This window comes from Pelmatolapia mariae, linkage group LG16_19, assembly GCF_036321145.2.
Source record: "Pelmatolapia mariae isolate MD_Pm_ZW linkage group LG16_19, Pm_UMD_F_2, whole genome shotgun sequence".
Classification (NCBI taxonomy): domain Eukaryota; kingdom Metazoa; phylum Chordata; class Actinopteri; order Cichliformes; family Cichlidae; genus Pelmatolapia; species Pelmatolapia mariae.
The window spans coordinates 2204490-2231105 of record NC_086241.1 but is presented as its reverse complement, the minus strand read 5'-3'; the positions used below and the strand labels follow the sequence as shown (position 1 = coordinate 2231105).

The 26616-nt window shown below is 44.1% G+C and overlaps 1 protein-coding gene across 1 annotated transcript; it reads left to right on the top strand.

Annotated features, from left to right (window-relative positions):
• Positions 1 to 9: 9 nt before the first annotated feature.
• Positions 10 to 25470, top strand: LOC134644211 (fibronectin-like). Its single transcript, XM_063497016.1, has 49 exons — positions 10 to 305; positions 1010 to 1135; positions 1250 to 1384; positions 1631 to 1762; positions 1871 to 2008; positions 2874 to 3032; positions 3495 to 3692; positions 3816 to 3998; positions 4592 to 4768; positions 6903 to 7058; positions 7291 to 7419; positions 7668 to 7811; positions 10319 to 10440; positions 10574 to 10742; positions 10825 to 11010; positions 11144 to 11272; positions 11412 to 11501; positions 11586 to 11780; positions 12876 to 13154; positions 13719 to 13982; positions 14217 to 14311; positions 14677 to 14845; positions 14966 to 15052; positions 15143 to 15334; positions 15897 to 16169; positions 16715 to 16829; positions 16906 to 16982; positions 17075 to 17164; positions 17270 to 17536; positions 17631 to 17747; positions 17881 to 18045; positions 18129 to 18284; positions 18368 to 18481; positions 18579 to 18848; positions 19006 to 19217; positions 19589 to 19676; positions 19774 to 19959; positions 20035 to 20124; positions 20220 to 20411; positions 20499 to 20588; positions 21268 to 21376; positions 21499 to 21715; positions 21892 to 22062; positions 22154 to 22292; positions 22457 to 22618; positions 23331 to 23456; positions 23611 to 23717; positions 23827 to 23946; positions 24080 to 25470. Exons 1-49 carry the CDS (start codon positions 176 to 178, stop codon positions 24146 to 24148), a joined length of 7506 nt encoding a protein of 2501 aa, XP_063353086.1. The 5' UTR covers positions 10 to 175; the 3' UTR covers positions 24149 to 25470.
• The last annotated feature ends 1146 nt before the right edge of the window (positions 25471 to 26616 follow it).

Here is a 26616-nt window from a genome sequence, read left to right as displayed (position 1 = left end):
GCCGCAGACTGCAGAGGAGGACAGAGGGAGCAGGCTGGGACGCGGCAGAAAGCGCACAGTCTGATTGGAGCCGAGTTCTCTGCGTGTATTTGAAATAACACTTTCATATACGCATATAATAACACCGGGACACCTGCAGCTTCATTCTGCTTTCACTGAGTCATTCTTCGACAGTATGACTGGCAGCACCATCGCCAGGGTGCTGGTTGCCCTGTGTATCGGGAGCGCAGTGAACTGTATGCCCAGAGGGACGCACAGGGATCGGCGTCAGGCGCATCAGCATCACGTCCCCTCAGTCTCTCAAGGTAAGCCGTTTGTGAGTGAGTGAGTGAATGTAGCAGCCTGTGAACTTCCAATCAGAGGCCGGAGTGGGGGGTGGGGGTGAGGACATTTTAATTAAACTGCTTAAAAGCAAAGTTTGCGCACTTTTTTTGGGGGGGGGGGGGGGGGGGACTTCGTTTTAGCATCCACGCTTTCAGGTGGTCCTTGCTGGATTGTGCAGTCAAAAAACTCTGGATTAACCTCAGTCACCAGAAAACCTCCTGTCCTCCCCAGACTGGGTCTAAGAATGAGAAGGGAATAAAAATACAAAGAACGCCATCTGTTTAAAAGCTGGAAAAAGTCGAAAGGGAATCAGATGTGAACAAAGAAGATGGAGAGAGAGAGTAAAAGTGGAAGGTTATTATTCGCTGCTCTGTGCAAATGATTTATCACTCGGCATTAGGGTCCTTTGAAGTCAAGTTAACACATCCAGGCACTTTCACAGGCAGGGGAGAAGCCTCGTCCTCCAGCAGAGTGGTGATTCCAATTTAGGGTTTGCTTATCGTTGTGTGGGAGAAAAGTCCTGTGTCTGTTTTTAGCTGTGGTTTGGGCTGGACAAGTTTCCAGTGGCTGCATTTGTCTTTCCAAATTTTAAAAAGACCTCTTGCTTTAATCTTTACCAAGCAGCTCTAATCTGTATCACTCAATTGTTTTTTCTCTCTGTCTTGTTTCCATTTTCACTGGTCAGAGGGTTGTATGGAGAATGGTCAGTTCTATGGAATCAATGAACAGTGGGAGCGGCAGTTTTTGGACAGCACTCTGGTCTGTACCTGCCAGGGAGTTGCAGGAATCAAGTGTAAAAGCAAACCCCAAGGTTAGTTTGTGTGCTGTTAGCTGCGTCCACAAAAATCACATCTATTCTTCACTTCTGTCTGAGAAAAGAACAAAACATGTACCAAAAACATCTTTTCTGCTGTTGCTCTTAAAGAGGAAAGGTGCTACGATAAAGTCAACGAGCGGTACTACACTGTGGGAGAAACTTATGAGAGACCCAAGGACGGCATGATCTGGGACTGTACCTGTATTGGATCTGGGAGGGGCAAAATCAGCTGCACCATTGCCAGTAAGTGTGTGATACTGTGTGCCTCTTTTAACTGCTCTAACCTCAGACCACACGTCTAGGACTGCCAAACAGTAAACTGGTTAACCCCCACGCTCTCCACAGTTGATTAGAACCTGGTGCCATGCAGCTATTTGCAGTTAGTGGTTAGATAATGAAGCATCACATTTTTTCAGTTCCCTTTGTTTGCTTGTGCTGATGAGCCTGAAATCATCTCTAAAATCATGTCTTCTCCTTCTCTGCACCTAGATCGCTGTCATGAGGGCGGGGCTTCATATAAGATCGGTGACACCTGGAGGAGACCCCACGAGACAGGAGGCTACATGCTGGAGTGTGTCTGTCTGGGTAACGGCAAAGGAGAGTGGGCCTGCAAACCTGTTGGTGAGTCATTCAGACAGCAGTGACTAACAGATGCATTCTTCTGTATCAGCCATACGTGTGTTTTATAGACCGTGCTGAACAAGTAATTATTGAGTTTGTACCCTGCAGCTGAGCGCTGTTACGACAATTCGGCGGGTACATCGTATGTTGTTGGGGAGACGTGGGAGAAGCCGTATCAGGGATGGATGGTCATGGACTGCACCTGTGTCGGGGAGGGAAATGGACGCATCACATGCACCTCCAGAAGTAAGAAAACTTATTTGCTTTGCTTTGTCTGCCCCATCTACACTTCTGCTTTGCTTTCAGCTTTAGCTAAGAAAAATGAAATTCAGTTTTATTTATATAGCACCAAATTACAACAGCAGTCACCTCTAGGTGCTTTATACTGTAAGTGAAGGACCTCACAGTAATACAGGGAAAACCCCAGCAATCAGACAAGCCACTGTGAGCAAGCACTTGGAGACAGTGGGAAGGAAAAACTCCCTTTCAACAGGAAGAACCTCTCTAAGGACCATCCTCAAGAAGGGGCAGCCATCTAATTTCCTGCCGTCCTACTTTTATTTATTTGTTTTCGAGATTTTTCTTGTTTTGCATGATCTCCATGGATACGTAAGCTTGTGTGCGACCCTCAGAAAGTCACACAAGCAGAAAATCTGAATTTATTGCTGCTGTTTTGAATCACACATGTCTGCATATCCTTTAAACCCTCAGTGAATGCCATCCACGTAGTATGGAGTCTTCTAAGAAGGACTAATGGTAAAGTGAGCTTGTTATTTCTTGGAGAATTTTAAGAGGCTGGGGAGGAAATGTTTTCCAGCTGTGCCGACAGTTTAAACCGTCACTCCAGTCCTTTATTACATTGGCTGGTGCATCAGGTAATAATGAATGCTTTTCTCAATTAGTTTGTTGCTTTATCCAAGTGCTCAGGGTGGCCTTGGACACTTCGTAGAGTTCATCAATAAATTTCCCCATGTGTGCACAAACATGCAACCAGCTGCTAGCCAGTGATTCAGGCCCCACTCAATCGCTGCAGAGAGTTTCCCCCAAATCACCAGAATGCTTAGAGTTTCCATTTATTTTATATTCTACTTCTTATTTCCTTCTCTCCTAGATCGCTGTAATGACCAGGATACTCTGTCCTCCTACCGTATTGGAGATACCTGGACCAAGACCGACGCCCGGGGTCACCTGCTCAAGTGTCTGTGCACGGGGAACGGCCGAGGGGAGTGGAAGTGCGAACGACATGCCTCACTTCACACCACGGGCCTGGGTGAGAACTGATAATATCCCTGTGTCTATTCTCCCCGGCTCTGTGCGAGGAGAGGAATGCGTACCAGAGACACATGTTGTGAGGCGAGAGAGATAAAAGGTGCCAAGTGTCCAAGTGATGAAGTGAGAAAAACGCAGCTTGGAACTCGTGATCATGACCTCATGAGACACAGAGGCAGAAATGGGAACTTGGGAAAGTAGATGTGCAAATGTAGGGGGAAAGTGATGACAGGGTGTGAGACAGAAACATGCTCATTGTGACTTAGAGACAGTAAGACAGTCTTTTTATTGTAGTGTAGTCGTTACTCATATACTTAAGTTGACTCCTGCTAAATTACTCTGAGTATGCACATGAAGTAAGTCTTTAGAACTACTAATAATTTCACTTGTTCTTTATTCGTGCTTTTTATCTAACTTCAGCTGTTGCTCTGATATCTGATTGGTGTAACGTGTTGCGTTTTAGGCACTGGCTCCCGTGTTGTCACCAACATCCACCCTGTGGTCTACCAGCCCGACGCTGTGCCCGAGCATGCCCAGAATGGAGCCTGTCAGACGGAGACGGGGCTGATGTATTCTGTTGGCCAGCGCTGGATTAAGAAACAGGGAACTACGCAGATGATCTGTACCTGCCTGGGCACCGGGTCCAGCTGCAACCCATGGGGTAATGAATTATTTCTTTACAAGTTTGCAAATTACAAAGTTCACCTGCAGAGTTAAGTCAGACATACAAAAACGACTGTCAAGTGGTGTTTATGCCTCTGTTTGTTTTCCCATCCTCCTTCAGATGGACCTGCTCCAGTATACGGTGGCAACTCCGGTGGTCTGCCCTGTGTGTTCCCCTTTGTTTACAAGGGAAAGACCTACCACTCGTGTACCTCCGATGGACGTGCTGACGGGCAGCTGTGGTGCTCCACCTCGTCTGACTTTGAGACAGAGCAGAAATTTTCTTTCTGCACAGAGAAGAACGGTGAGCTAAAAGCTGGAGCTGTGACGTGTTGACATGTTTTTTCTTCTGTGGTGGTGATTGTGTGCTTCAGATAGAAATATCATCTCTTTGATATTTGAAGAAAATGAGTGTGGGCTGTTGAAAAAGACAGGAGTTGCGTTTTATCGACAGTAGGGCTTCTCCTTGTCAGTGCAGGTAATCCCCTCACAATGGGAACAAAAGGGCGTGAACATGACATGTTTACACGACACGTGGATTTGTCCTTTAAATGTGAGGCTTTTCCCATCTCTTAACTTTAAGACCTCATACAGGTTTTCTGATGTGCAATAACAGCGAGGCTGCAGTGAGAAGGAGGCAGCTAACCATGTGCGGGTCTAATGACAGGCAGCTGGCCAGCTGTGAGATGGTTTTCATTGTAGCACCCAGACCTGCTGTTCTCCTAATGTGTTAAACAAAAACCCTGAAACGTGTTAACAATGAGCTGCTACATTCACATTTGCCCAGTTGTCACAAGCTTGTGTCCAAAGCAAGATGCACAGTCTGTCAAGGAGATGTTTCTGTGAAGATATTTATTAAACTTATTACTTATTATTTCTTTTCTTCTTCTTCTTTAGCAATTGTGGCAACACGTGGCGGTAATTCTAACGGTGCTCTCTGCCAGTTCCCTTTCCTCTACAATGGCAGAAACTATACCGACTGTACCGCAGATGGACGAAGGGATGGCATGAAGTGGTGCGGCACCACAACAAACTATGATGACGAGCGGCGTTTCGGGTTCTGTCCCATGGCGGGTAAGTGTGTGTAGAGTGAGAGAGGGCTGTTAGCTCATGGCTCAGCAGTTTCCTAACAATGATGGCAGCTAATTGCAAAGTCTAACCTCCACCCCAGTCTGAATGCTTACCTGACCTTTAAAGCTGATTGAATTAGCATAGAGGCGATTATCAGCGTGATGCTAGAAAGCAGCCTGGGCTGATATCACAGGCAAAATCTCGTTTACAGTTCTTACACCTTTTGTTTACAGCTTGGTGCCAATTAGTCTCTGCGGGTAACAAAGGAGACTGAAGCCAGTGAAACTGTGGGAGGGGTCGTTAAAACCACACTAATGTCTAAAGCAGTAATGACAGCGATGATGTTGGTGCCATCGCGCTGTAAAAAGAGAAAAATCTGATCAGTTTAAACTTTGGAGGCGTAAAAGTCACTTTATACAAAGCAGCTGAGCTGTAACAACAAATGTGTGTTTTTGGCATCGCAGTGAATACATTCAGAGCGCAGGGGCTCCTTTATATTGACAGTAATGACTTCACAGGCATCGTCAAAACAAACACAGTCATTGAGGTGTTAATGGTGATGTTTAATCAGGTCTGGAGCCCCCTCGCCTCCACCTGTGGCAATCTTCTTCAAAGCTTTCTGCACTGTCTGCCGTGTGCCCGCGGGACAGCCTCCAGCTGTGACCCACAGTCAGAATTTAACCTCCGTTATGCAAATTTCATCATTTACTTGGTTAGATCCACAATCTAACAACTAAACAAAACAAAGTAATCCCTTTCTCAAATTCAGCCCCTGTGCCTGGTTAAATCTAGACTGTAATCAGCCTCTCAGCTGCTGATAAATCTCTTTGGCATGGAGGAATTTAATTTAGTTCCCACAAATCGGCCAGCAGCTTTTTAAATAGCCACTTTGAAGTCATCAAACCAGGGTTTAAATTACACTAAAGACTATTAGCTTTATTAATTTTAAATAGATGGATGCTGATGGACTGCAGACTGACATTTAGGCAGCTGTTAATGGGTTTGTAACTGGAACAGATTCACATTTTACACGGTCTGAAGGAAAGGCTCATTTTAACTGTGAGGGTAGAAACACATCCAGCATGAATTCAAACAAAAATCCAACAATATAATTAATTATTTCAACTGGTCAGGACCACTGAACCCAGAAACAAAAACACATATATATATGGACAAATGGACAAAAAATTGAGTGTCTTTTTTTTTTGGCTCAATTTAGAACTTTACACTTAAGAAATGAAAGATCTGTGGTTCAGTCCCAGGAAGAGACACAGATCCCTTTGTGTCAGAAAGGGTACCCGGAGTTTAATCAAATAAATAAATACATGAAAAATCTCCCAAATCAAACATGCAGAGCTGCTCGCTGCGCTGACCCGTTGTGAATCAGGGAACAACTAAAAATAGCTTCTCGTCATTTGCTCACTCAGGCTTTCATGCATATTTATTTTGAACAGAATTCGTATGAAAGTTTTTACATGTTTTTAACAAAAGCATACACAAAAGTTTAGTGTTAGTGACATACAACATGCAAAAAATAATCTTTTTATTTTATTTAAACCCACAGCGGCCCGTAAAGCCTTCCTAAGTCCTTTAGCCCACCTTTAACCACGTTCTAATCATTCCTGTACTTATGTCCTAGCTACAGCCTTCATGTGCAGTGATTGGTCCATTCTGACTGCACACACAAAACCCTGCAGTAAAGTCGACAAGGCCACACGCTTTCTTTCCACACATGCACGCTCACACATGGAAGCAGGTCTTTACTTGCATCAGACACTTTTTCAAACTTATATCTCTCTGAAAAAAATCCAAACCACTCACTCTTTTTAATTATAGCAGATTTCTTACATACGAGAGCACATGACAGCTGTTTCTAGCTTTTAATCAAATTTTCTTTGCTATGGAGACAAAGACAGGTATTCTGTGGGGTCTGCATCCTCTCCTACCCTGTGCAGTAATAGCAGGGTTGAGTCAGTGATGTCCAAAGGGCATCGTTCATTTTAATGTGTTTGTTTTTATCATGATGAAGGTATGCTGTGTGTGTGTGTGTGGATCCGTGCATCTAATTTTTTTTAGCATATCCTGCTCATTAAGACCAGCAGGAGGTGTAACATTCAGTTGCTTTTGTGTGTCCCAGCTCATGAAGAGGTGTGCACATCGAATGAAGGGGCGATGTACCGTGTAGGCGACCAGTGGGACAAGCGTCACGAGGTTCTGGGTCACATGATGCGGTGTACCTGTGTTGGCAATGGCAGAGGAGAATGGAGCTGCATTGCTTACTCTCAGCTAAACGGTAGGTGTCCACACTGTAGGATACACCATGGCAACAAGCAAGGGGCTACAGACAGGTATTAGATCTCCCTGAGTGTAAAGGTGAAAGGTCGTGCTAGATAAAAATCCCTCACCTGCCCTTAGCTGCACCTGCACTGCACACAGACACACACAAACCCGGCACTGCACACAGACACACAAACCCTGTACGTCACACAAACGGTGCTCAGCATTTTGTTGAATGTCTGTTTCAGATCAGTGTAGCGTGGATGGCTTGACATACGAGGTTAACCAGACCTTCACCAAGCGGCACGATGAGGGATACATGATGAACTGCACCTGCTTTGGCCAAGGCCGTGGCCGCTGGAAGTGCGACGCCATTGGTGGGTTTGTCATTGCACGCACACTTTGCATTTTTTCCAATCATCCTAATCCTTGTTTCAGTGTAGGGTCGAAGAATAGACACGACTTATCTTATTGACTAAGCTTATGCTGCGTATTTTTTATTAGTAGTTAAAATATAATAACTTGCAGTGAGTGCAGGCTCTGAACTGTAAATATGGATGAGTTTCATGAGTTTCAGTGCCCTTGTTTTTTTGCATACTGTTACACTTCTGCTTTGTGCCCTCAGACCAGTGCCAGGAGCCAGAGACGAGAGCCTTTTATCAGATAGGAGACTCCTGGGATAAAGTCATCCATGGAATCATGTACAAGTGCTATTGCTATGGCAATGGTGTTGGGGAGCTGAGCTGCGAGCCCCAGCAGACGTACCCTGGTGAGGTTTTAAATGTGCTTTTGTTCGTATATTTTGGGCTGACGTGCGGCTGTAACAGCAGGAGCAAAGGAAAAATTCCCAGAACTGTGATACAAATATTTTTGAGTGCGATTTAATTTACTTCAGCTTAAAATACATTTTCAGTTTATTAAAAGTCCAAAGAATAACAGGAAGCTGTAAAGGCCAAAGGTCAAATGACGACTATCACACTCTCGCCTGTCACGGTCCCGAGCGTGCTCGTTTTTTCCTCACCTGGGCACCTTTTCCAGCATCACTTTGTGCTCCAACTCTTGAAAAATGTTTGTTCAAGTCCCTTTGGGAAAGACGCCTTTGACTTTGATGTGAAGTAGACAGAGCCGGGAGTGGGTGTGATTTCCTCTTTTACGAGTGCACCCCCCACTCTGAGCCTTTGTTCTTGCCAGCATGTGGTACAGCCCCTGTGTTGTTGCCACAGCTGTACCAAACGCCACAGTGCAGAGTGTGTATCCAGCCCAGACACACCTACTATACACCGAGCTCCCTGAACAGCAGGTTTCAGTTTGTGGATTTTGGTGTCACGTTAATTCAAATCACAGATTTTAGCTGGATTTAAGTTCCCTCTTAGTACACTTTGCATTCTCTTTTATAATCTATCACTATTACCTTCATAACAGACTCCGGTGTGTCTGTTGTGCACGTTTAATGTTTTTTAGGTGCTTTTCCAAGCTTTTCCCCAACTCTATAAAAGAAAAGAGTCATGCACACGTGTGAGCTTGTGCGGTGGCTTTAGTGTTTCGAGGAGCAGAAACATTTCCATCTCCTGCAGCTTGGATAAATTTATCAGGTTAGTTCCAAGTGAGGCTGTAACTTTGTTCAAATGGTGACTGTTCCAGGTTGAAATGGACTGTTATTGGTTTACTCTGTATCTGAAGCAGGTTGACAGAAGATACAAAATGTAGGGCATCGTTCTACCGTAAGTGGCCATAATCGCAACCAGCTGTGAACTAGCTCCGCGTGTGTGTGCATGTATGCGTGTGCGTGTGTGCACGCATGCTCTTTGGCATACAAAATACAGCGTGCTAAGATTTAAGGGCAGCAGGAACCAGATCCAGACTTGAACTCGGTTGTGAAAAACCGTAAAAGGTAAAAATGGAAAAGCAACAGATTTCTCTTGAAGGACTTTCTAAAGCTTCTGATTTGGCACATGCGTTGATAAGATCTAGAAAAAAATGTTTTCTTGTCTGCCATCTATGTTTACGTCTTCTTGTCTGGGGTGTAATTGAATCTTTTGATGCATTTCTTATTGTTAGGATGACTCCCAGAATGACTTCCTTTTGCCGCTGTCCTTATCACCACCTCGCGGTGCGTCTGTCGGTATCAAAAATGAATGTTGTGTCTAAGTGTGAAAAGTAAAGGGTCAAGTCTGCATGCACATGCTTGTACATTAAAGAGACATAAGTAAAGCTGGGGAGAGCGCATTTGTGAGGCTCGTTGTATAGCCGCTCTGCAGTGAGCGTGCATCCGTTCGTGCACCTCCCACATCTGATTCTGTATAACCCTTACCCTCGCCAGTGGCCTGTGGGGCTGTAATAGGCAGTAATAGGTCCCAGATTGTTTTTGAGGTTTGCGTATCTGCTAGAAACTTATGGTTAACCACGCCACTTGCTCAGAAACTGTGATTACAGGTCTGCTATTTGGAAAAAGCGGTTAGAAAACCTCAGTTCTTTATAGAAGCTACCAGTTTCTATGAGCCCAGCTTATGTCAGGAGTCTGCGCACCACATGACTTCTGTTTACATTCAGGATGACTCGATATATCCCCTTTGGATTTCTGCCTCTACTTATACCACTTCTCTTCTTTTGTGTCTTCTGACCTGCAAAGTCATCTTGTATAATTTGTGCATTGTTCGGTGAACTCCTACACTTCTGCAACTTTTTATAGTGCAGACTCAAACCCTTACAGTTTTCTCTCAGATGGTGTAATGACCACCAAATCTCACCACAGCGTGGTTGTCCCCTCACAGACGAGCACTAATGCGATGGCTCAGGTGGTAACTGTTGTTTGGGTGAATATGGTGAAATTTGTTGGTTAATTAAGCAGCGAAACATGTTTCTTGGATGGAAAAGAGTCTACATAGTGGAGGAATAAGTTATGTATGTCAAATAACACTGTGTGAGAATTACAAGCTTCATACTAGTGTCAGTTTTTAAAGTGTTTTTGCACTTTTTTAGCTTGTTTCTGAGACAACAGGAAAAATCTTAAACTACGGTGGAAGCAGAAAATGTTGAGAGAAAGCAGAGTCTGTGCTGGAATCTCACACAGACCTGCTAGTTTTTCACACTTTTTCTCTGCTGTGTTCAGGGAAATCCTCCCACACACCCACTCGCTGTTAAACTGGGTTATGTAAAGCTATTGGTTTTACAAAATGATATCCCACACTGGAGCACAGATGTGCCTGTTCTCCTCAGCAATGTACTCTGGTCACTCACTGCACAGCGGGTGGTAAAGCAGCTCTGTCTCTGTCTCAGGTGGTCACCGTCCCGTCCAGGTGATCATCGCAGAATCTGGAAACCAACCAGACTCCCACCCTATTCAGTGGAACGCCCAGCCGTCTGCACACATCACCCAGTACATCCTTAAATGGAGAGTGGTAAGGGTTTTTTGTTTTTTTTTGGAGATTTGTTTCCTCTTCCTCCCTGATTGGCCTAAACTTAATTAACCATTTAAAACAATGTCAGCCTGTAAACTGTCCCTCAGATCTTACATCTCATATGATTTTACAGAAAAACTCTCACAGCCCGTGGAGAGAGGTGGCAATTCCTGGCCATCTAAACTCGTACACCATCTCTGGTCTGAAACCCGGCATCACCTACGAGGGTCAGCTGATCAGCGTGCTGCATTTTGGGCGCAAAGAGGTCACACGTTTTGACTTCACCACCACTTATGGATCCTGTAAGTTAACGAAGTCACTGATGGTTTTGGAGGAATGTGTATGGGACTGTCCTGAATAACCAATCAATGACTTTCCCTGTAGTGGCTACAACACAAGGCGAGACCACCCCTCCTCCACCTGTGGTTGACATCTCAGAGTCTGTAACCGAAATTACCTCCAGCAGCTTCGTCATCTCCTGGGTTTCTGCCTCGGACACAGTTTCGGGTTTCAGAGTGGAGTACGAGCTCATCGAGCAGGGACAAGGCACTGGACAACCCATCGTTCTCGGTAGGCGCAGATACAGATATTTACACTTTCAGATCAAAAAAATTGCGTGCTGACATTTTGCCTGATTTCAGAATCACAGAAATTCCCTCGTTCATCACAGATTTGTTGATACAAAATATTTTCTTCCTGTCAGATCTGCCCCGCACAGCTACCTCTGTGAACATTAATGAGCTTCTCCCTGGGAGGAAGTACACTGTTAACGTCTATGAGGTTACTGAGGGAGGAGAGGACAACCTCATTCTTACTACTTCACAAACAACTGGTGCGAACACATGTTATTTGTCATCATCATCACCTTGATTTTAAAACTAAATGCAGCACTGAAATACAGTTTGTGTCATGCATCAACACGCACACCACAGTGGTTATAACTTAGTTTTTACACCTCATTTGTTTCATAGTACCTGATGCTCCCAAGGAGCACGAAGTGGAGGAAGTGGGAGATACATCCATCATGATCAGCTGGGAAAAACCGCTGGCTCCCATCACTGGTAAGCTACGCTAACATTTTCAGTCGCTGGCTATTGAACTCATCTGCCTACACACGGGTAACTGTTTCCTCTTCCTCTGTGCAGGTTATCGTGTGGTCTACACTCCATCAGTAGAAGGTGAAAGCACAGAGCTGAATCTCCCTGATACAGCAACGTCTGTGACTCTGAGTGACCTTCTACCAGGGAGCCTGTACAACATCAGCATCTACGCCATTGAGGACACCCTGGAGAGTGAACCCATCTTTGTGCAAGTCAGCACCTCTGGGGAACCACTGCCAGGTAAATGAGTTTGTCTGTGTAGGTGTGCTACTGGCTGATTGGTCTAAAAGATGTAAGGAATAATCCACAATGGTTCATGTCAGCACCTCTAATCTTTGCATATCATAATTTGATCTTCTGCCTGTGCCTCCATACATTTTGAATTAATACACTTGCCATGAGGGCACCAATCATAACCTGCAAGTTGTCCTGTGGCGTATTTAGAGATTTATGCCTGTTTGCAATCCTCAGTAGAAGCAAGACGAACTTTCCAAGGAAAGTCAAGTCACTGAGTTCACAGCTGTTGGGATGGAGTTATGTAAAACCTGTTAGTCTGCCAGGTCAAACATGTTGGTGGCCCAGTCACACAGATGTTTGAAGAGTGTGTGTACAGTTTGTGTGATGGACTGAAGATGTGTAAATTAGCTGACTGAGTTTAATACAAGGCAGAAAAGTGAAACTCCACCTCACACCGCAGCTCATATTAGTCAGTTTTAGGCTGTTTGTTGGTTGCCATTGGGGTTGGGTGCAGGGTTGGAAGTGCTCGTCTCAGTGAGCGTCCTGTAACAGTAATCATTTATAATTATTTACACACATGTTAAACACATCAGCTGCATTAGACTGGATTTATGCAACAAGCAATGAAGGTCAGATGTTTTTGGAAATGCAGTAGTCATTCGGGGCTCTGCAAAGACCCAACCTAAGAAACTTTGTACAATAACTCAAAGTTTGCTATGAATCAAATCGCCACCTACTTAACTTGATCTGGTATGTGTTATTTCCCTTCTTTTATTCTGCTCGGGTCAGATTTATTTCTTCTTTTACTAATTTTGTCCAGCGCTTTTGTCTCCTACCTATAAGTGGTAAAGAAGTCAGGCTCTCTGGGTTCTTCCCTCAAATGCTTCTGCATGTTTCCTTTATTAAGGGGAAGATAGTCATACACATTTAGCTGCATGTGCTGAATGATCACAGCCAGCAGGAGCTGGACTCCATCCATTGCATTATACGTGCATTTTTTTCTGCTCAGCGTTTTTTAAATAATTTTAACCCAACGTTTTTAGTCTAACTTGAGTTTTAAAGAACAAATACTGACATTTTTTTGTGTCGTGCCCACAGATGAAGTGGATTCCCCGACCGACCTGCAGTTCTTTGAGGTGTCTGACAAAAAAATCGTTCTGACTTGGTCCAGACCCTCTGGTGAAATCTCTGGTTACCGGGTCACCGTGGTGCCCGTCGATGAGTCTGGTTCTTCTCAGCCAGAGATGAATCTGCCCGTCAGTCAGAACGCCTACACTGAAGTGACGCATCTACAGCCAGGAACACTGTACCGATTCAGTGTCTATGCTATTCATAATGGACACGAAAGTTTGCCACTTATTGGAGAGCAATCTACCAGTGAGTATGACAGATGGCCTCCAGACTACAGGGAAATCATTTACATGCCAAAACTGGATGTGAATATACACAGCCTCTCTTCTTTGCATGACTAAAATCTGGGTAAAGAGGCATTAACCCTAACACAACCACACTGTGAAACAGACAATACAATGTGCACATGTTTTAGTTATCCTATAAATACATGAAATCATGATTACTGATCAGAAACCATAATAAACAAGTGCTTATTTTTCCAGTGGCACATATTTCCTGTGGTAGAGTTTTTTGCATTTTGTCAGGGCGTCTGGGGATTTAGTTCTTCCAAGCAGCCTGGGCTCTGGTCCAGAGATGAGTTGATGATTGTGGGGGCTCTGCAGGGGCCATTCCATCTGTTATAGGACCCTTCGTTTCTGAAGATAGTTTGATACAACTGGCTCTTTGAATATGGGATAAAGCAGACAGAGATGAAGCATGAAACATGCATGGCTTTTTTACAAGAACTAAAACTGTTCATACTGCTCCCGACAGTCTTTTAGATCAAACTGCTCTGTATCTAACAGTGCTCATTATCTGTCTTCTCAGAGCCAGATGCCCCCACAGACATACATTTTGCCAATGTGACCGAGGACAGTGCAGTGGTGCTGTGGTTTGCACCCCGTGCCAAAATTACCGGCTACCGTCTCTTCCTCACTGTTGAGGGCTCCAACCCCAAGCAGCTGCGCCTGCCTGCCCGCCTCACCCAGTACACCCTCCTCAACCTGCAGCCAGATACCGAATACACGGTGACTCTGCACGCAGAGCAAGACTACACCATGAGTGCGGGAGAGACGGCTTTGTTTACAACCAGTGAGTATCCAGTGCATTAAGCCACCAAGCACTATGCTCTGTTAGTTAAAAATGTCACCTTATACTTCAAACTTTTGTGCGTTTTGCTATTAAAAAAGATTTTACTGCATGAGTCGAGTCAATGAGGCGTGGCCTCCTTCAAACACCAAAGCATGAATATTGAAGTTTTTGCTGTATTTTTATTCTATGACACCAAAATTGATAAGAACACACCTTCACCTTCTGTGTTTGTAGCCCCAGCAATGGGTAATGCTCCTCATTTCAACACTGATGTGACTGATTCCTCCATTATAATCACCTGGACTCCAGTCCCCCGCGTTGGATACAAGGTACGCTCACTTACAGTATATTTTTGCATCATTTGCCTTTTTGGGTGCAGGTTTTCTTTTTTACGTGTGTAATTCTGACTGTTTTTCTTTTTTTCCTAATCGTTAAATGCATTTTCCTGTTTGCTGTGGAAAACACATTCCAGTTATTCTTACTTGAGTGTGTGCCTCTAAGAATTAGCTACTAACATGGGAACTTGAACCCTCTGAGATAAATCTGATTGGTTAGAAGATGTCGCACCAGAGATGAGAATGTTCTGCTGGCTTCAGTGTTCTTGGGAAAGCACTGACCTCTGACCTTTACCTCCTGTTCCCCCAGTCCATGTCTCGCTCTGCTCAGTCTGTCTGACTGTGCATTTATCTTTCAGCTGACAGTACGGCCCAGTCAGGGTGGGGAAGCCCCGAGAGATGTGACCTCTGAGTCAGGAAGTATCTACATTTCCGGTCTGACTCCAGGAGTTGAATACACCTACAGCGTCCAGCCAGTCATTAATGGATACGAGCAGGGAACTCCGATCACACGCCGTGTTGTCACACGTAAGTAAAAACCAGAACAGCTGGACTCTTTTCATTGCACTTTCCAAACCTTTTTTTCCTCTGTTTTGCTTTCTTTTTCCACACGTCCTCCTCTGATCTTCTATCCTTCTTCCTCTCCAGCTCTGTCTCCTCCAACCGATCTCAATCTGAAGCCTAACCCAGGCACCGGTGGTGTCACAGTGGAATGGAATGGAGCCAGTACTCCAGGTACACACATGTGCAATAAAAAGAAAAATCCCAACAAACAAATCATGAATAGCCAGTCAAACAACTAAATACCTCTCTTATCCCTCTAAGACATCACTGGGTACAGAGTGACATGCACTCCCACTGACGGACAACAAGGAAACAGCGTGGAGGAATTTGTGGAAGCTGGTGAGAACTCCTGCACTCTGGAAAACCTGAGCCCTGGTGTGGAGTACAACATCAGTGTTGTCGCTGTTAAAGATGAGATGGAGAGCACTCCGGTATCGACTGTCATTACACCAGGTGAGATGTTTAATTTCATAAGAAGGCCTCACAGAGGTTTGAATGGGTTTTCTTCCTGGTCCATCAGTCCATGCAGACAGGATGTGCATGTGTGCAGAATGGAAAGTCATTCTCTAATCAGCTGCAGAAGCAACATTGCTGAAATGCTGAAGGTTGATGTTTTCAAATAAAACATCAACCTTCAACTTTTAACACCTACCAGCTCTTTTCTGATACTGTTGCTCTCTGCATAGGCATCAGCAGCTAAGTGCCTATACTAAAGTGACTCATAGGTAACACTAATGCTTTTAATGTGAACTTATATATCACCAAATGGTAATATAGCTATATTACCATTTGGTGATATATATATCTATATATTAGGAGACGCAAACTTAACATTAGGGCTTCCATCAGTGTCACCCTGCTGGAAGTCCAGTATTTGTGGCCCAGATTAACCAGTTTGTATCCTTTCTCTCCTTTTTCTTTTCCCTCACATTTGGCTCTTTGTTTCTTTGTTTGGCGTTTCTGGGTTTTTTCTCTCTTCCTTTCTCTGCCCCCAAATCTCTTCCCATCCATCCAGAAGTACCACAGCTGACTGACCTCAGCTTTGAGGATGTGAGCGACACCACTATCAGTCTACGCTGGACACCATTCAACACCAAAGCCATCACTGGTTACAGGATCACTGTAGTTGCAGCCGGCGAGAGCGTACCGATCTTTGAAGACCAGGTGCTGCCCACAACTGGTCAGTACACGGTCTACGGACTGGAACCGGGCATCGACTATGACATCAGCGTTACCACTCTGACGGAGAATGGCGAGAGCGAGCCCACCACGCTCACTCAGCAGACCTGTAAGAGCCGGGTTTCTACCAAGCTGAACTAAAAAATACACACGTTTAGTGTGAATTCACTGTTTAGGTTATATAATGTAATAAAGCTCTTATTAAACCTTTGACACGGCTCTTTAAACAACAGAAACCTTTAGGTTGCTGATGTAATTGCTGTGCGTGTTTTGTTGTCAGTTTAATAGGCCTGTGTGTGTGTGTGTGTGTGTGTGGGGGGGGGGGGGGGGGGGGAACCATCTGGTTTTAGTTGAGAGGTTTATCATACTAAGGCTTACCCTCACACCCCCCACCAGTACAAACAGTGCTTGTTCTCCCAGCTTGAAGATGTTGTAAAACTTCAGAAGAGGATTTGCACTGACACACAAACACATCACAGACTCGTCTTTTGTTAAAAGACGGTCGTGTAAATATTTCACTTTCTCCTTTAGTTGTTCCCTTATGTTTGTCTTTTCTCTTGCATCCTTTCGTGGAGTTATTAAATTTCCTGAATCCCGTTTCACAACCAATAAGAAATCTCATAAATCTAACAGTCTGCTCTGTCTTTCCTACAGCTGTGCCAGCTCCCACTGATTTAGCCTTTGGGCAGGTTGGGCCAGACACCATGGAGGTCACCTGGGTCTCTCCCCAAGTCCCAAACACTGCTGACATTAACAGTTTCCTGATCAGGTAGGTGAAGAAACACAAAAATGTCCTCATGCAGTAGCTTGTGAATATAGCTGATGTCGGTCTCTGTATCATTCAGGTATCATCCCATCGATGATGAAGATGAGATCACAGAGACCAACGTAGGAGGGACGGCTAACAGTGTGGTGCTAAGAAGTAAGCTGTAGTAATCATGATTAACACAAAGCCAGGTACAGTCACAGAAGAAAGCGCTGCATTCACATCTGTGGTGTTGTTGCTGTCTGCAGATTTGCTGCCCAACACCGAGTACCTGGTGAGCGTGATGTGTGTTTATGAGGAGAGGGAGAGCTCGCCTGTGGTTGGCACTCAGAAAACAGGTGATTCTAACTCAGGAGCAACTTTGCATCAGCCTAGAATCAGCCACTGGCATCATAAGAGCAAGTGAAATCATCTTTATCCTTCTTTGTCCCAACCTGCTGCAGCTCTGGACTCACCCGTCGGCCTGCGGTTCTCTGAGATCATGACCAACTCCTTCACCATCCACTGGTTTGCTCCGCAGAGTAAGATCAGTGGCTACCGCATCCGTTACCAGATGGTCACGGGTGGGAGGTCCAAAGACGAGAGGCTGCCCCCGTCCAGGAACCACTTCACTCTGACAGGACTCACTCCTGACACAGAGTACTTGGTCAACATCTTCGCCGTGAGCGGGACACAGGAGAGCCTGCCGCTCAGCGGGACACAGAAAACAAGTATGAACGCCACTTTTAATGTTTTATCCACTCACGACATCATCGCCAACACGTCGGATATGTATTTATTTTTCTTTCTGGCTTCTTTGTCCAGTCTCTGATGCTCCCACTGACCTGGAAGTCCTAGACTCGAACCCAACAAGCATCACTGTCCGCTGGGCTGCTCCCCCAGTTACTGTGCGCTACTACAGGATCACCCATGGAGAGTCAGGTAGACTTACAGATTTAATTTGTACTAAGAACTGTATATTTTTCTGACTATATTATTCCTTTTTGCAATTTTTTTGGCCAGTCATTAGTAAATTGTTACACTTGCAAACGGAAGGTCTTACTTTTTGCCTCAGGTGGTCATGGTAATCCTAAGGAGTTCACGGTTCCTGGCTCTCAGTCCACCGCCACAATCTCTAACCTGAAGCCTGGAACTGACTACACTATCACTGTGTACGCTGTGACCGGCAGAGGAGACAGCCCCGCATCCAGCATCCCAATCTATGTCACTCATAAGACAAGTACGGACACACAAAGGGCACAATCTCTCAGAGACATAACAGCGTTACACTTTCCTTTTCATCTCTGTTTCCTTCTCTTTCAGGTGTCGACTCTCCCTCTGAGATGGAGGTGACAGATGTGAATGACAACAGCATCACAGTAAGGTGGAGCCCCGCCGCAGGCCCCATCAAGGGTTACAGGGTGACTGGGGCTCCTAGAAATGGACTGGGACCATCTTTTACCGAGGTGGTGGCTCCAGGTACGTTTCCCACATTCACATTGTTGTGAAATTTAGCTGTAAACATTGAACCGTGTTGATTTTCCCTTTTTTGTTGTTTCCAGATCAGACAGAATTTACTTTTTCAGGCCTGATGCCGACATCGGAGTATACCTTTAGTGTGGTTGCTCAAGTACAAGACGGAGAGAGCTCTCCACAGGTGGTGACGGCTTCAACAAGTAAGGATTTGCCTTGTGGAAACTTTTAACTGAAAGTTTACTTAAACGACATCACCTTCTCATACTTGTCTTTCTTATCCTCTCTCATTTCCTTTAGATGTAGACCGCCCCAAAGACCTGACCTTCTCAGATGTTGATTCAACCTCACTGCGGATCACCTGGGACAGTCCCGAGGGAACCGTCACGTCTTACCGAGTGTTGTATTCAAGTTCTGAGGAGGGGGAGAGAGAGCTGCTTCCTGCTCCCAGAGGAGACGCCGAGTCAGCCGACATATACGGTCTCCAGCCCGGCACCGAATACACTGTGAAGGTCATTGCTCTGTACGATGACACCGAGAGCACAGCCGTGGTTGGGACACAAGCTACAGGTAGGGAAGGGAACATTTATAACTACAGGTTTGAGTACATTTTCCAGCGTCAAAGCTTTCTAATTAATGCGAAACAGCAGTTAAAGTGAAAAACCCAAGTTTCCTCTTCTGTTTCCTAGTAACACTTATTTTTCTTTTCTTTTTTCCCTCCTTCCAGCAATCTCTCCTCCAACTAACCTCCAGTTCTCCCAGGTCAGCCCTACTTCTTTCATTATGCGCTGGGACATGCCGGGTCAGGACAATCAGCTAACAGGGCTCAGGGGCCTCACAGGGTACCGTGTGGTGGTAAACCCAAAGAACAAGAGCGGGCCTACCAAAGAAATCAACCTGGCCCCAGACACCACTCAGGCACACATTTCTGGGCTCATGGTGAGGAAATCAAATCAACTTCCAGTGCCTTAAACTTCAGTAGCGTAGCCATCACAGATACTGACACTTTTTCAGTCTCTCTTAAGTAACGATACCAGATGAGAAAGAATAATGTGTTCACTGATGCGTTGGGAATAATTCTGTACATGATGTAATTGTAAGCATTTAGCCCGCTCGATAGCTCCAGCTTTAGTGCATTTACATGTGCAGTAACACACACACACACACATGTGGAGGTCTGCACACTTGCTGATAACGACTCTGTTTAACGAGGCATTCACAGGCACAGCCATATAATCTTGCAGCTTCAGTCGCTATTTTGACTCTCAGCCTTGTGGAGAATGTAACCGTATCTCTTTGGGTCCTGTTAGATTGCAACCACCTATGAAGTCAATGTTTATGCCCTGAAGAACTCTCTAACCAGCAGGCCCGTCCAGGGAGAGGTCACCACCCTGGAGAGTGAGTTTATAAAATGGATAATTTGATGCATAAAAATGAAGAGCTGGTTTTATTCCGTCTTATTAATACTTTTTCTCTGGTGCTGCTTTGCTTCAAGATATCAGCCCGCCTCGTCGTGTGCGTATCTCTGATGTTAATGATTCCACCATCACGCTGACATGGCGGGCCAAGACAGACCCCATCTCTGGTTTCCTGGTTGAGGCCACGCCCACCCACTCCTCTTCCGGCTACACACCCATCCAAAACACCATTAGCCCTGATTTGCGCTTATACACTATTACAGGTACGAGACAGCAGAGTTAAACATGTGTTTCTGCACATACAGACTCTCGCTAACATGTCTGTATTAACACTCTAGGTCTGGAGCCTGGCACCAGTTATAAGATCAACATCTATACACTGAAAGGACATGGGCGCAGTGTACCTTTCACACTCACAGCGACCACAGGTAACTGTACACATCACACAGTATTATGAATTTACTTAAGAAAGAAAGACTTTCTCCATATTTCCTGAGTAATCACTTTTCTGTCTGTCTTGTAGCTCAGCCTCTGGTCATTCCACCCACAAATATTCGCTTCACCTCCCTGAATCCGAACAGCATTTCTTTCATGTGGGAGCCGTCACGCAGCCCAGGTATTACAGGGTACTACGTCACCTATGAGGAGGCGGGTGGTCTGCCTCGAGAGGTCCTTCCTAGACCCCATGCAGGCCAGGACTTTGTTACCATCAATGGTAAGTGTCCATGAGTGTTACTACATGTCATGTAAATATTTATTTTAAAAATGTGATGAATCTTTTTGACTTTTTGTTTGAAAATAGGTCTGAAACCAGGAACGGAGTATGTCATTAAGATCGTAGCCCTGCAGAATGCTTTGAGAAGCACACCGCTGGTGGGGAAAGCCAGAACCCGTAAGTGCAGACGTCGTCCACCTGCAATCGTTTATTGGCCAGAGCAGACTTTAGATATGTAACTTATTTTGTTACAGTTCAGCTACAGCTGTTTCTACGTTTCACTGTACGTCGAATGTATTAAACGCTTTTATTCTGACTTCTGGTATTGCTTAAGAGAAACTGAACATTGCAAAGTTATTTCTCTTGCATTAAAGGGAAAAAAAGAAAAACTATTCCCATCACCTTTTTAAAATGTGATATGCTAAAGGTGGGACATAATAGTGTTGTTGTGGAATAATATACTCAGTTTATGAGTACTTCTACAAAGACTTTGCAGATTACACCATTAAATAAAAGCCTTAAAGGTTGTTGTTTTTTTAAAGTTTCCCACTTGCAGCAGTTAGATGATGTAATGGAGAGAACTTTGACTTTGATTATTTTTCGTGATTGTTGTTAAGAGTAACTTCTCTCAGAGAGACAAAACCAGCAGTAATGACTGCTACATGAGCTGTGCTGTGCTGCCCTCTGCTGGCCATGCAGCACTGCTGTAAATATGTTGGGCAAATCATGCTTGCCGGAGGGTCTGAGTTTAGCTGTCCAAAGCTCTTTTAACCATTATACAATGAAACCAATCCAAACTAAGTACTGGAATCTAAGAATCTAACAGCCAGCACACGTTTGTCTTTGATCCAATCAGAACCAGCTCCAGATTCTCAGCTGTTGTTCCCCGAGCTGCCTCAGCTTCCTGTTCCTCATCGCCCCACCACTGACATTCTGGATGTTCCCGAGTCCTTTGATGACAAAATGTAAGCATTGCCACAGTCATATGGAAAGGAAGGACATTTCTTTAACCACCTTAAAAGTGTTTTCTGATTTTGCACCTCTTGATCTTTGCTGTTTTATCATCCCTTTCTTTTTGTTTCTCCAGTTTTGACTCCAACCACGTCCACCTGGCTGGCACCAGCGGCCAGAACCAGCCAGGCCAGCAGGGTCAGCACATCTATACAGAGTATCAGGGTCTGGGTCCCAATAATGGATTTGGCCCCTACAGTGGACCCAAGGAAGGCCAGAGACCCACTCTCAAAGAGCCCTTAATTTATATTCCTGTGGCAGGCCCTGATGGAAACAGAGTACCTTTGGTCAAGGTGGGTGAGGCCCTGACGTAGCTATAATCTTGCTTCAGTAAAGCAGTGAAAGCATTCTCCAACACGTTACATCAGCATGTCTTAAGCATGCTGGTTTTTGATTTCAGAGCAGGTACAAATACATTACCCTAATTAATATTCATGTGCTCACACTTTGTTCCATGTGGCTCCTGTAGGTGAGCGACGGCCCTCTGCCTGGTCTCGCGTTTGGTTTTTCTGACAGTGAAACAGAGATTCCCCAAGAAGCTCAGACAATCACAACCATCTCCTGGAAACCCATCCCTCACACGACAGAGTACGAGGTGTCCTGTAATCCTATCACACACCTGGAGGAAGGAGGCTTCCAGGTACAGACACGTGTGCACACACATTCACGTGCGAGCTCGTTTGATATGAGAGGACGTTCCTCATTCAGCTGCTTTATCTTTCTCCACACAGATGCGTCTCCCTGGCAACTCCACCAGCGCCACTCTGATTGGACTGACATCTGGAGCTTCCTATAATGTCATTGTGGAGGCCATGAAGGGCGGGGCTAAAGAGAAGGTTTTGGAGGAAGTCGTAACCGCTGGCGATGCTGGTACAGTAGTTCACACTCGCAAATTTATTCTTTGATCACAGAAAATTGATAAGTAGAAAAGATTCAAAGAGTCTGAAGTGAAAAATTGGAAAATATTAAATCAATAACCAGATGAGTTTCTTAATGAGCAATAAAAAAAACATTTTGTTTTTTTGTCTTGAAAGGTGGCATCCCCATCACCCCCAAACGGGATGTGTGCTACGACACGTTCACACACACCTACCATGAAGTGGGCTCAGAGTGGGAGCGCATGTCAGAGACGGGCTTCAAGCTGTGGTGCCGCTGCCTGGGGCTGGGCAGTGGGCATTTTAGGTGTGATTCATCCAGTGAGTGGCTTATTAACCCCATCCCAGCATGCTTTGCAAAACCCTACCATGGAATTAAAGTCCAGTAATAATTCTATGTGATTTAAACACAAGGAATTTATAAGAGGGAGGCATAAAACAAGCAAATGGAAATTCAGTTAAACACATAACCCTTTGCCTTTATGCACATTATAAATTCCTGAGTCATAGAATCAGTGGATGTTCTATGTGCAGCAGCATGCAGTAATAAAATGTCAGCATGGGCAGCCACAGCAATGAGAAATAGACCTTTGCATAGAACATTTTTTGCCTCAGGTTTAAATGTATTTGCTGTTTCAGTTAATCATAAAGAAAATGATTTTACTGTGTGTGAGTCAGCTGTAGCCTGCCCGTGTGGACCCCTCTGATCCTTCTCTGCAAACTGTGGAAACCTCACAGCAAACTGATCTGCCCGACTGAGCCTCGCACTCAGTTATTTGTATTGTCCATAACTGCAAAGCTAACATGACAATACGAGAAACTGAGAGCATTTCAGGTTCACTGTCATTGTTTTTTCTGTATATTTATTATGTGTCTGCACACGCTGCATAAATATGTATCTGTGAATGGGCTTGACTGATGAGCTGCTTTCTTTATCTTTTGCACATCTGTGCATTCACTCCCTCTCTACATCATTTCCTCGTCCCTTTCTTTTTTCGTCTGTCCCTCTCTTTGCTGCCTCTCCCTTCTTCAGAGTGGTGCCATGATGGCGGCAATAACTACCCTATTGGAGAAAAGTGGGATCGCCGCGGTGAGAATGGTCACATGATGAGCTGCACCTGTCTGGGCAACGGCAAAGGAGAATTCAAATGTGAACCTTGTAAGTGCTGACTGCTAGACACACACAAGAGCCGGGTGTGATGTTTATGATACGAGAACACGTTTGGTGTGAATAAAGTGATGAGGTCTATGTCAGAATTTTTTTAACTGGTCGAGTTTACTCTCATGCTTCTTTAATTTCTATCCTTCTCCAGATGAGTCGACTTGCTATGACGATGGAAAAATGTACCAGGTCGGGAAGCAGTGGCAGAAGGAGTACCAGGGAGCCATCTGTACCTGTACTTGCTATGGAGGACTACAGGTAAGAACGCCACCTGTACTGTTGCTTTAAAGCTCTTAAAAGGTGTTTGTGTGCACCCAAGGCCAGGCTGGTTGTGTGTGTGAGTAACATTTCTCTCTCCTCTCTTCAGGGCTGGCGATGTGAGAACTGCAGGAGGCCAGGAGGACAGACTGAGCTGGAGGCTGATCTCCTCCAGCCTGTTCGCTCAGACGTCTTTGATCGTTACAGAGAAAATGCTCTTCGCAAACTGGTCAGTGTCTTTTTCTAATAGTAATCGTTCCAATGAAGATTTACATTAGATAAAATGTAGCTGTAGCCCATAAAACATGCATGTATTTTTCTTCTCTCTCCCTTCCTCTGACGTGCCCTTCTCTGTTCTCCAGAACATCCAGTGTCCGATTGAATGTTTGAGGCCGGAGCTGCTTGCAGACGCTATCAGCCCACAAGAGTAGAGACGAAAGGAGTACGAGTAAAGGAGGATAAAGTGACGAGATCCCTAACAGCGTCAGCATCGCTTAAAGATGGAAGCCCTCCCTCGCTTTTGTGAAAAGGAAATATTCCATCAGATTTGTGCCTTAATTTTTTTCCCACCAAATTGTAGTGCCTTAACAACACTTTTCTACTCCACTCCTTGTGCCTTTCAAAGACCTGTAGCAGCTTTCTTTGTGGGTTTTGAGCCTCTTTTCTTCAACAGAACCAGGGATTTCTTCCATCAGATTAATTTTAGACACAAATCTGTCAGAGCACGAATCCTGCTGCTTCACCCCCTTGAACGTTCATTCCCCAAATCTCCTGTTCTCTCTCTCTCTCTCTCTCTCTCTCTCACTCACAGTCACACACACACACACACACACACACACACACACACACACACACACACACACACACACACACACACACACACAGAAGCAGTATTGTTATGTGTGTTTTGACTGTTGTATTGGTGCTTTTGTTTTCAGAACATTCCTCTTTCAAACACAGAATGCAAATCTCTAAATGCTCCCTGATGTCTGTAGCCACCTTTTGTTGACATATCCGTTTTTCAAATGCATTTAGATAATGGTGGAATGCATTTTGTGGGTCCTTCCATATCAGGAGAAAGAGGGAGAGCTGTTTTGCAAAGGCAGTTTCAGAGCCATGCAGCATTGCTATTGTACCCCCAAAATAACTTTTAGCTCCTGTGGGTCAGTTTTAGTGACATATACAGAAATGACCGTCACAATCAGATTAAAATAAAACTGCTATGACAGTTTTTATTAGCGTGAATCTACATTCTTTGTAGTGAAGTGTGATTCCCTTTGTTACGAGGAAAGCACTCCTGTAAGTATCCTGTGTATATCTGTGGTCTGCTAGTTTGAAGAGCAGCTGATCTTTTTAAATGACAAAAAGATTTGAAACAGCCTTCCTGTTACTTTTGATGTGCTATTGTGTCTGCTATTAGTCTTTAATTCACCATGCAGACGGTCGTCATCAGCAATATGAGTACAAATTATAGAACCTATAAAAAATTAAAAAGTAAACCCAGAACTGGCTCACCTAAAAATGTAACTATTGTTTCAAAAATAAGTTGGAGAATTCACCATAATTTCCCAGTGGATTACATTTTAGTGTTTTTATTTTTTAATTCAGTTCTTTTATTTATCCCTTGTTATTCAGGCATTTTGTTCAGTGCTATTTTAGGGTGTACACTTTATTTTTGATTCATTTGTTTTTTATGTTGTTGGTGCCAGACTCTGAACTACTGTGGACTGAATCTTTTTAATAAACTGATAAAAACACATGCCTGTTAGTGAGACTGAATTCATTCCTAGTTATCTCTTGGGAAAAAATGGGACATGCTCTACAAAACAGAATTATGACAGTTTTATACAGTGCCTGAAGTCACTTTTACTTCAGTGAAATTTTACTTCAGTTAGTTTGGTCAGCAAACGCTGTAGTTTTAGTCAGTTACCTATTAAAACCTTGGCAAAGACTTCGTTTAAAAAGCCTAAATCAGCGAACCATGCGGGGCGGATCTAGAAAAATTTTCTTAGGATGGCATGAGGGTGGCAAGGAAATCAAATGGGGTGGCCAAACCAAAGCCTTTTTTTTCAGACACATGCAGGTGGTTACATATTGTTACAATGATTCAAATGCAGTAAGTATATGCGTTTTTCATATAAATATAGTTTATAACTTAATTATTTTCTGTAGCCCACATAATTAAACACTTTAGTTACATAAAACATGCGGATTTTGATCTTATGTACTGTATAGCCTGTATAATAAATAAATATGTAGCCTAATAAGTATAAAATCCAGAAAGCTATGGGGCGGTTCATTTACAAACAGTCTAACTTGCGTTTCACACTGTTTTGTTAGGAAAAAATCAAATTGTTACATGTTTAAATTACACAGAATGTCAGAAATCTGCACTGTCATGAACGAAAACTTAAACCTAATTTTTCATGATTTGCTGAGTTAACCCTCCTAGGTCCAAGATATAACTGGCCATTTTTGATTTTACATTTGTATTTCACCTTTAAATTGTTTTATTTTATTGTTTCCCCTGCCTTGCTTGGTATCATTCTTTATAGCTCAACCTCACGTGTCTGAATTTAGTTGTTTTTTCATTGACATACTGTATTAACGCAACTGATCTGAAATCACACAAAAAACATAAAATCCTAGTAGTAGTTTTTCTTTTTACTGTAAAAACCACAGATGTGTTGAGTAAATTATTTCAGTAACTTGAAATGCAAATATAAATTGTACATTTTGAAAACGTGCACACATTTTGTAAACATACACAACTATTTATCTAAAAATGCAGCCAATACACCTGGCGGGGTTTTTTTTTGTTTGTTGTTTTTTTTAATTGTGCAACCATTTAAAAATATTACTATAACTAAAATGAGAGAACAATCAGGTGCCACAAGAA

What these genes read in the sequence shown, in the direction of transcription:
- LOC134644211 (XM_063497016.1), top strand. Translation starts at nt 176, where the DNA reads ATGACTGGCAGCACCATCGCCAGGGTGCTGGTTGCCCTGTGTATCGGG. An exon ending in GTGGGCCTGCAAACCTGTTG is followed by an intron (nt 1,763 to 1,870) that starts GTGAGTCATTCA and finishes TGTACCCTGCAG; the next exon opens with CTGAGCGCTGTTACGACAAT. An exon ending in CACACATTTCTGGGCTCATG is followed by an intron (nt 19,218 to 19,588) that starts GTGAGGAAATCA and finishes GGGTCCTGTTAG; the next exon opens with ATTGCAACCACCTATGAAGT.